At 39.7% G+C, this 11,427-nt stretch overlaps 1 protein-coding gene across 1 annotated transcript in view; it reads right to left on the bottom strand.

Moving 5' to 3' along the window:
* The window catches only part of EIF2AK3 (eukaryotic translation initiation factor 2-alpha kinase 3), a 200,157-nt gene that overhangs the window by 49,147 nt on the left and 139,583 nt on the right, over positions 1-11,427 (bottom strand). Inside the window, exon 8 of the mRNA XM_006898949.1 lies at positions 10,304-10,426. Within this exon, the coding sequence (XP_006899011.1) occupies positions 10,304-10,426 (123 nt within the window). The remainder of the gene's footprint in view (positions 1-10,303; positions 10,427-11,427) is intronic.

Below are 11,427 nucleotides of genomic sequence, written 5' to 3'. Positions count from 1 at the left end.
CCATCAACAAACAAATGGATAGAGAAGCTGTGGTATATTCACACAATGGAATACTATGCTGCATTGAAAAACAAGGAACTCATGCAATATTATTTAAAATGGGTGACTCTGGAGGACATTATGCTGAGTGAAGCATCTCAGTCACAAAAGGACAAATAATGGATGGTGCCACTGTTGTAAAACAGGACTGACTCTGGAGTTGGGGAGAGACTGAGAAAGATGGGTTCAATAATGTATAGTACATTGAAACAGATGAAGGAGAAAACTGTTTAAAAGGGATATATGATTAGGTATTTTTTTGTCATGACAGGAGTCTAGGGCAAAGGCTACATGGTGGAGTAGACCTGGTGGAGGGTTTGTAACACAATGAAAGAATTTGTCTTTTACTTTTCCAAGATGGTAGTGTACTGGGCGGGGGGAGGTTTGAGAGGGGAGAAAAGTGCAACAATGAATGAATGGAAATCCAAAGTCTCTGTAAATTTTTACTGAAATTAATAATAAATTTAAATAAAATTTTAAAAATTTTAAAAAAAGGGAAGCCGCAAACTGGGAAAAAAGATTTGGTAATGACATGTCAGACAAGGGACTTATATCTAGAATTTATAAAATACTTGAGCGCCACAACAAGATAAAGGTAAATAACCCAATTGAAAAAATGGGCACAGGATATGAACAGACACTTCACCAAAGACGACATTCAGATGGCTAACAAACACACGAAGAAATGTTCAAAATCCCTAGCTCTAAGAGAGATACAAATCAAAACAACTATGAGATATCATCTCACCCCAGTAAGAATAGCAAAATTTAACAGAATATCAAATGTTGGCGAGATTGTGGAGAAACTGGAACGTTATTGGATGGGAGTGTAAAATGGTGCAACCACTATGGAAGGCAGAATGGCACTTTCTCAAAAAATTGCAAATAGAAATATCATTTGACTCAGCAATTCCACTAGTAGGAATATACACATAGACTGCGACCCAAGCAGATATATGCACACCCATGTTTACTGAGGCTTTGTTCACATTCGCAAAGAGTTAGAAACAACCCAAGTGCCCATCAACAAATGAATGGACAGAGAAGCTCTGGTATATTCACACAATGCAATACTATGCTGCTTTGAAAAGCAAAGAACTCATGAAATATTATACAAAATTAGTGACCCTGTAGGACATTACGCTGCATGAAATATCTCAGTCACAAAAGGACAAGTATTGCATAGTGCCACTGTTGTAAAACAGAACTTACATAGGGGTTGGGGGGAGACTGAGAAAGGGGATAAATAATATATACTGCATTGAAACAGATGAGGGAGAGAACTGTTTAAAAGGGATATATGATTATGTATTATTGTCATGACAGGAGTCCAAAATGAAGGCTGCACAGTGGAGTGGACTTGGAAGGAGGGACTGTACAACAATGAAAGAATTTTTCTTTTACTTTTCAAAGAGAAGAGTGAATTGGGGGCTAGGGGTGTACGGGGGGGGGGAATGTAACAATGAATGAATGGAAATTCTAAGTCTCTGTAAACTTTCATTAAAATGAATAAAAATTTTACAAAAGAGAAAGACTGGAAAAAAAATCATCATGACCAAATGGGATTCATAAGAGGTACGGAAGGATGGTTGACAATCAGTATAATTCACCACAGTAACAAAACAAATAATAAAAACCCTGTGATCCTAGCAATTGACGGAGAAAAGATATTTGACAAAATCCAACACCCCTTCCTGATTCAGAAACTTAGCAAAATGGAATAGAAGGGAATTTCCTCAACATAGTGAAAAGTATATATGGAAAACCAAGAGCCAATATCATTCTCAATGGAGAAAGACTAAAAGCATTTTCTCTGAGAACAGGGACCAGACAAGGATGTCCACTGTCGCCAATGCTGTTTAATATTGTATTGGAAGTACTTGCTAGGGTAATATGACAAGAGAAGAAAATCAAAGAGATGGTTAAACTGTCACTCTATACAGATAATGACAGTATACACCCCAAAGGACTCAACAACAACAAAAACTGTTAGAGTTAGTAGATCAGTTTAGTAGAGTGGCAGGATACAACAAGATCAATATCCAAAAATCAGTGGGATTTCTCTACAATAACAAAGAGAATTCAGAGAAGGAAACCAAGAAAGCAATATAATTTGAAATAGCCAACCACAAATAGAGATACTTAGGAGAGAACCTAACTAGAGACACAAAAGACCTATACAAAACCAAAAAAAAAAAAAAAACAAAAAGACTAGAACATTTTTTGAGACACAATAAAAGACCTAGATAAATAAAAATGTTTCCTGTTCATGGACAGGAATATTAAATATTGTGAAAATGACAATCCTAACAAAAGCAGTCTACATGTTCAATGCAATCCCAAGACAGATACCAAATTCATTTTTCAAGGAGATTGAAAGGGAAATGGTCAAGTTTATTTGGAGAGAAAAGAAGCCCAGAATAAGCAAAGCTCTTTTGAAAAAAACAAAGATGAAATTGGTGGCATAGGACTCCCTGACCTCAAAACCTACTACACAATAGTACTAACCAAAACAGCAGGGTACTGGCACACAGACCAATGGAATAGAATCGAGAACCCAAAAAGGAAACCATCTATCTATGGTCAACAGTATTCGACAAGGAAATCAAACCTATCAAATGTGGAAATGACAAACTCTTCAAGAAATGGTACTGGCAAAAATGGACTGCTACCTGCAGAAGCAGAAGCAGGATCCACATCTTACACCATACACAAAAATCAGTTCAAAGTGGATGAGAGACCTTGGAATAAAACCCCAAACCATAAAGTTAATAAGAAACAAACTGGGACCAAGCTTAGAAACTCTAGTCTATGGTATAAAGGGATTGACAAATATAGCCAGAAATGCACAATTTGAAGAGGATAAAACTGATGCATAGGCCCTTCTTAAGATTCAATCTCTGTGCTCATCAAAAACTTCTTCCAACAGCGTAAAAAGAAAGGCTATTGACTGGGAACAAACATTCAGCAATGCCATCTCAGACAAATGTCTCATAACAAAAGTTTACAGAATCCTACAGGGCCTCCAGAAGAAAAAGACTGATAACACAATTACAAAATGGACAAAAGACATGGGAAGACTCTTCACAGAAGAAGATATTTAGATGACCAACAGATACAAGAAAAAATGATCAAAATCACTGGCAATAAGAGAGATGCAAATAAAAACCACAATGAGATACTATCTCACCCCAGTAACAGTAGAAAAGTTTAACAGGACAGCAAGTAATAAATGTCGGAAAAGATATGGTGAGGTAGTAATTATTATACACTGTTGGTGGTATTGGAAAATGGTACAACCACTCCGGAAGGCAGTTTGGTGTTTCCTAAAAAACTGAACATTGGTCCATGCACCCAGCCTCTTCTGCCACGGCCATGCTTATCCACAACCCACAATTCCAGAAGCTCGAGCATGGCTCTGAGCTCAGCCTGAACAACCTCTTCGAATCATAAAAGGAGTGCTTCAACACCAACCATAGGCAGATTCTACTGGATCGCTCCAAGAAGCTGGTGATGGAGGAAGTGATGCAGATGCTGGTGGACTTGGTCAAGTCTAGGGGTGTGAAGGTTGCCAGGAGCACATGTTCAATGGAGAGAAGATCAACTTCACAGAGGACTGAGCTGTGCTGCACGTGGCCCTATGGAACCAGTCAAACACTCCCATTGTGGTGGACACCAAGGATGTGATGCCTGAGGTCAACAGGGTGCTGGACAAGATGAAGTCTTTCTGCCAGCTTGTCCTAAGTAGTGACTGGTAGGGGTAAACAGGCAAGACCATTACAGATGTGATCAACATAGGCACTGGGGGCTCTGACCTGGGACCCCTCATGGTGACTGTCATACTCTGCAGGTGGTCCCCGAGCCTGGCCCTGAGTCTTCCCTGTTCATCGTCTCCAGGACTTTTATGACCCAGGAGACCATCACCAATACAGAGACGGCAAAGGAGTGGTTTCTCATGTCAGCAAAAGACCCTTCTGCAGTCACGAAGCTCTTTGTTGCCCTGTCTACCAACATGACCAAAGTGAAGGAGTTTGGAATTCACCCTCAAAATATGTTTGAGTTCCGGGATTGGGTAGGAGGACGGTACTCGCTGTGGTCAGCCACTGGACTCTCCAGTGCCCTGCACATAGGCTTTGACAACTTTGAGCACTGCCCGGGGCACACTGGATGGACCGCACTTCCGCAATGCGCCCCTGGAGAAGAATGCCCCTGACCTGCTGGCTCTGCTGGGCATCTGGTACATCAACTGCTTAGGCTGTGAGACTCAGGCTATGCTGTCCTATGACCAGTACTTCCACCACTTTGCTGCCTACTTCCAGCAGGGTGACATGGAATCGAATGGGAAGTCCATGTGGACCAAGTCCGGTGTCCGTGTGGATCACCAGATGGGCTCCATCTTATGGCCAGCACGCCTTCTACAAGCTTATCCACCAAGGCACTAGGATGATATCTTGTGATTTCCTTATCCTGGTCCAGACCTAGTACCCTATATGGAATGGGTTGTATCACAAGATCCTTCTGGCCAACTTCTTAGCCCAGACTGAGACCCTGATGAAGAGGAAAACAAAAGAAGAGGCCCAGAAGGAGCTCCAGGCAACAAGAGTTCAGAGGAATTTGAAAAGCTGATGCCACATAAGGTCTTTGAAGGAAATCATCTGACCAACTCCATTGTGTTCACCAAGCTTAAGCCATTTATTCTTGGAGCTTTGATTGCCATGTATGAGCATAAGGACTTCATTCAGGAAGTCATCTGGGACATTAACAGCTTTGACCAGTGGGGAGTGGATCTGGACAAGCAGCTGGCTAAGAAAATTGAACCTGAACTTGAGGGCACCAACTCAGTGACCTCTCATGATTCTTCCACCTGATCAACTTCATCAAGCAACAATAGAAAGCTTGAGCCCAGAAGCCAATAAACTCGTACTGAGCACCAAACACCCATGGTGACTGGTCCTTCTTGTCCCTACTGCCATAGGCTACACTGCATGGTCCCAATCCACCATACCTAGAGAACCTTTGGGTTGTGGACTTGGACCAAAAGTCCCTCGGGGGAAGCTCTTCTGGAGTCGCCACTCCCTGTCTCTCGGTGTCCACCAGCCCCTCTGTATTGCTGGTTTACTGGAATGTTTCAGTGCACTTGTTTTTTCAGACCCATGTTCACACTGTTCACATCCCAGGTAGAAAACTGAGTACCACAAAGGAGACAAATAAAAACAAAACAAAACAAAACAACCCTGAACATTGAAATGTCATTTGACCCAGATATTCCACTGCACAGAATATACCCTGAGAAAATCAGAACTGAGGCAGAAGCAGAGATTTGTAAACCAATGTTCATAGCAGCATTATTCACCATGGCAAGAACATGTAAACAGCCCAAATGTCCAACCACAAATGAATGGATAAAGAAAATATGTTACATTCACACAATGGAATACTATGCAGCATGCAGGAGCAATGATTTTGTAAATTACTACCTAATTTTGGAGGGACTGGAGAGCATTATGATATGTGAACTCAGTCCCATAAGGACAAATATTGTATAAGACCATTATTGTAGAAATAGAAAGTAAAATGTAAATGAGGATCTAAGGAGGGAAGAGTGGGAGCAGAGGGGTGAGGATGGGTAGGGGCATAATCATAGGGTGGTACAATTTGATGGGTGGAGAAAGGGGTGAGTAAAGGAAATGGGAAAGATCTAGTGTAAAAAACAATGTATACAAACTTTGCAAGTAAACCAGTATAAAATAAAAACTTATTAAATAAATTAAAAAAAAACAACAAAGACAGACAGACCAGGAAAAAGGATTAGCCATCCACCTCCAAAATAATAGGCCTTCAAAAACTCTATATACAATAGATCCCAATTAGATTAGACTAACAAACATGGCAGTGGAAGCTGAGGCCTCATACTGGGAAATACAAAGGAGGAGGAACAGTTGCAATGTGCAATGTAAGAAGTATGAATGTAGAAAAATTAGACATTGTTAAGGAAGAAATGTAATGCATAAATAATGATGAGATGGATTGGTTTGGGACATTTTGAATCAGATCATCATGATCTACTACGCTGAAAGTGGAAAGGTGAGGAAAAATGATTGCATTCATACGTAAAAAAAACACAACCCGTTTTTAGATCCAACCTGAAATTTAATGCGAGAGACAGTATAATATCCATACACATACAAAGAAAACTTAATACAACTATCATTCAAATATATATTCAAAGATGCGCCAACAACCAGAGCAAAATTAGAAGGAAACAGACGATTTCTACCAGTATTTGCAGTTGGAAAATTATCAATCATACAATCAAGATACGTTAATAATAATGGTAACTGGAATACAAAAGTTGGAAACAATAAAGAAGGATCAATAGTTGGAAAACATGGTCTTGGTAACCAAAATGAGGCTGGAGATAGAATTTTGTACCATCAATGATTTATTCATTGCAAATACCTTTTATAAGAAACACAAATGATGGCTATACACATGGACCTCACCTGATGACACAAGGACCAGACCAGTTACATCTGTGGAAAGAATCGTCAGAGAAGCTCAGTATCAGCTGTGAAAACAAGGTGCTGATTGTGGAACAGACAATCAACTACTCATATGTACGTTCATACTGAAGCTAACAAAAATAGAATCAAATCCACAAGAACCAAAAGTTGACCTTGAGTCTATCTCAATTTAAAAACCATTTCAAGAACAAGTTTGAGGCCTTAGACACTACTGAACACAGATCAGATGAGCTGTGGGAGGATATCAAAAACATCATCTATGATGAATCCAAAAGTTCATTATAAAGATAGAGGAGGAAGAATAAACCAAGATGGATGTCAGAAGAGACTCTGAATATTGCACTAGAGTGAAGAGAAGCCAAAGCAAAAGGAAGAAATCAGGAATTTAAGAACTTGAACAGAAGATTCCAAAGGAATCAAGCTCAGCAAGACAAAGCAAAGTATTAAAGTGAAACGTGCAAAGAGCTAGAGTCAGCAATCAAAATAGATGAACTCACTTAGTATTTCTTAAGCTGGAGAAACTACAAAACAAATTCAAGCCTCAAGTTGCAATATTAAGGATGCTATGGGAAGAATATGAAATGATCCAGAAAGCATCAAAAGGAGATGAAGAAAGGAGTTCTGGTGGCCTAGAGGCAAGAAGCTGCACTGCAATCCCGAAAGATGCTCTGCTTGAGAAGGAGGGGCAATCTCCTGTGCCAGACAGATCGGATTTGATGGTGCTCAACAAGAAAAAAAATTAAAATAAAAAGACGATGGAAGGAGTACACAGATTCACTTCCTCAGAAAGAATTGTCTGACACAGAAGAATTTCATGAAACAGTATATATGACCAACAAGCAATGATGATGAAGGACAAAGTTCAAGCTAAGGAAATATAAAAAAAAAGGCCCTAGGAATTGATGGCATACCAACTAACATTTTTCAACAAACTGATGCTGTTCACCAAGTGTGCCAAGAAATCTGGAGGACAGCCACCTGAGAAGCTAACTGGAAGAGATTCATATTTATTCCCACTCCAAAAAAAAAAAAACAGGTGATAAGAGTGTAGAAATTATTGAACAATATCCCTAATATCACACTTAAGCAAAATCTTCCTGAAGATTATACAAAAATGACTGGAGCAGTACTTCAACAGGGAACTACCAAAAGTACAAACTGAGATTAGAAGAGACCATGGCACTAGGGACATCAAGGCCAATGTCAGATAAATTGTGGCTGAAAGCAAAGAGTACCAAAAGAATGTCTACATGTGTTTCATTGACTACTCAAAGGCATTTATTGACTGTGTGGATAACAACAAATTATGGCTAACCTTGAGAAGAATGGGAATCCCAGAACACCTGATTATGCTTATGTGAAACCTGTACTTTGACCAGGAGGCAGTCATCAAAACAGAGCAAGGACACACTGCATGGTTCAAAATCAGGAACGGAGTGCATCAGGGATGCATCCTATCTCCATACCTTTTCAATCTGCATGCAGAACAGATCCTGCAGAAGGCTGAGCTCTCTGAGGAGCAATGTGGCATCAGGATTGGAGGAAGACTCATCAAAAACCTACATTATGCAGATGACACAAACTTGCTTGCTGAAACTGAGGAGGACCTGAAGTATCTGCTGCCAGAAAATCAAGGACTGTAGTCTTCAACATAGACTGAAGCTCAACATGAAGAAAACAAAGATTCTCACCACTGGGCCAATTGGCAGCACCATGATAGATGGAGAAGAGACTGAGATTGCAACAATTTCAGCTCGCTCAGGTTTACAATCAACACTCAGAAATTATGATCAGGAAATCAAAAGATTGTTTTCAAAAATAAAGAATCAAGAAAAGAGGGGATAAATAATGTATACTGCATTGAAACAGATGAGGAGAAAGCTGTTTAAAATGAATGTATGATTAGGTATTATTTTCATGATAAGATTCCAGAAAAAGAAATGCATAGTAAAGTGGCCTGTGGACTTGGTGGGAGGTATTGTATAACAATGAAAGAATTTTTTTTCTTTTCAAAGAGAAAAGCAAATTGGGGTGGCGGGGTTGGGCAGGGAGGAAAATGTGCAACAATGAATGAATGGGGAGAAAATGAAAAAATAAATAAATAAAGCATCTATTTGTCTTCCCTTACCCACTGCCATCCTCACCTCCTAAAATAGAACCCTTTCCATTTAAATATCATATAAAATGTGAACACAAACAGATACTGCAAACAGGTACTACAGATAACTCATTTACTTGAAGCCTAAATAGTGAAAAGTTTCAGTAAAACATTTAAAGTACATGATGTGTTGCTTTGCTGTTTTATTATTACTTATTAAATCAATAATGTTGATTACCCAAAAAAACCCACAATGAATTGAATTAAGAAAGTCTGCTCTCAGGTACCGTTCCAGAGTGCTTAAGTGTAAAGATGTTAGTCTAGAAACTAAGGTGAGCCTGCTCCAGGCCATGGTCTTTGTAATTATTTGTTATGCATCAGATAGCGAGACAACAAATAAGGATCACAGAAGAAGTGATGCCTTTGAGTTGTGGTGCTAGAGAAGACATACCACGGACAGCCAAGAAAATGAACAGGTCTGGTCTAGAGAGGGTGAAATCAACTTGCTCTCTAGAGGGAAAGATTTTGAAGCTTCATCTCATATACTTTGAACATGTTGCCAGGAGGGACTAGCTCTTGGAGAAGGACTTCATGCTTGGAAGGGTTGAGGGAGAGGAAAACCCTGGATGAGAAGGACTGACATAGTAACTAGGGTAATAAGGGAAGGTGTGTTGGAGAAAATGAGATTGACTCAGGATAGGGTAGGATTCAGAGCTATTGTATACAGGGTCACTTTGGGTCACAGGCAACTCGATGGCACATAACAAAAAGGACAAAATGAAAAGTTGCTTTTTTACAGCACTTTCATCAGCTCTATAGGGAACATTTCTTTTATTAACTATTCAGGTTGATATTACATCGATATTACAAGCTGATTAAACAAGAGAGCTAGTAGCAAGAATCAATGTTTACTGAGGGAGCTTTTGTAGTTTAGTCATAGGGAGTTGTGCTTTTAATCCAAAGGTGGCCCCTTTCCAACAGCTTATACCCACCAGTCTCTCGCTCTCTGACAGAGATGGGCAGTCTCCTCCCATACAATTCACAGCCTCTGAAAACCCTCTGAGGGTCAGCAATGTGTTAGTTTTATTCGACAGCAATGAGTTTGAGTTTTTAGTTTGACCTATTACTGAGCAGGACCTTGGCGACACAAACTATCAGATGGTCAACTACTAACCCTGAGGCACCTGGAGGACAGGCCTACCTGTCCACCTGCTTCCAAAAGATGAATTCTGAAAATCACAGAGAGTAGTGCCACTCTGCACGACTGGGTTCACTGTGAGCCAACAGATTCTACAGAACCAACATCACCACTCAGGAAAGCCGATTCTGTATGAGGAAGTACCAACTAGGATTTCAAATGTATTTTCTCAAAATGCACCAGAGAATAAATATCATGACTCTCAACTCTGTAAAGATGAAGGAGCTGAGAAGGGAAGTTAGATGAAACCAACTCAGGACATAATGAATCTGGGAGCTTATCTCTCACAATGTGACTTTAGAGCTTACATGTTCCCAGGCTACTTTATTTTCTATACTCAATCAACTACTCTTCATTTGAATTTTATTAAATTCATGTCAAGTTAATAGATAAGATAAATTTTAATAATAATATTATTTCTAGCTGGGACATAATCCCACTTACCATATGGATACTGTAAGATTGAAAGAGCACCATTACTGTATTCTTCGTGAGAAAACTTATCATTACTGAGACACTTGTCAAATTCATCAGATCCCACCAATACAGGAGTTCTGGAAGGAGAGTCTAAAAAGAAAATGGCAAAATCTTATAAACAAATGGAAACACATATGCCTGTCACACAGAGACCATGCTCTGCATCCTAGTTTGATAAGTGGCACTGGCAGTCTTAAAAGCTCAATAGTGGACATCTATGCATCCAGAGCAAAAGAAAAAGAAAATCAAATATACAATGAAGAAATCAGTCTCTAGGACTAACCATCCACACAAACTATGGCCTCACTCACAGTGAGACCTGAAGAACAAGGTGGTATTCACCTCCATTATCAACCGTTCCAACCAGAAACACACAGACAGGGCTGAAAGGCAAACCCCCAAAACCCTCAACTTCCTAAAATGAGGTCAGACACATTGGACTGGTGGAGACTAGAGTAATCCCTGAGACATAACCCAGGGATACAATACTCTTTAATCTCTGAACTCAAGCCACTTTTGGAGATCACCTATCAGCAAGAAGACAAAGTGGTTAAATGAAATGGATTGACAGAGTAAATGGGGCAATGAGGGTAGTGAGATTGGATCAGGATAAAGCAGGGGTCAGAGTTCTTTTGCACAGGGTCACTATAAGTCAGAGTCAACTTGATGGCACATAACAATAACAACAACAACATGCAAAGTCATCTGACTGTGTAGATCATAACCAATTATGGTTAACAATGAGAAGAATGGGAATTATAGAACATTTAATCATCCTTACATGAAATCTATACCTAGACCAAGAAACTGTTGTCCTAACAAAGCAAGGGGATGCTGAATGATTTAAAATTGGGAAATGTCATCAGGACTGTATCCTCTCTCCAAACCCATCTGATCTGTATGCTGAGCAAATAATCAAGTAGCTGAATTTGATGAACAAAAGTATGGCATGAAGATTGGAGGAAGGCTCGTTAACAACTTGAATTATAACCAGGAGAAGATAAAGTAGATGAATGGGATCTTCTAAGACTCAAATCCCTATGCACATCCAAAAACTTCTCCAACAGGGTAAAAAGGGAAGCCACCGACTG

This window comes from Elephantulus edwardii, unplaced genomic scaffold, assembly GCF_000299155.1.
Source record: "Elephantulus edwardii isolate Elephantulus edwardi_28Jun2011 unplaced genomic scaffold, EleEdw1.0 scaffold00241, whole genome shotgun sequence".
NCBI classification, from domain to species: Eukaryota; Metazoa; Chordata; class Mammalia; order Macroscelidea; family Macroscelididae; genus Elephantulus; species Elephantulus edwardii.
Note: the sequence above shows the minus strand (reverse complement) of the source record. Positions and strands in the feature narration are given on the sequence as shown.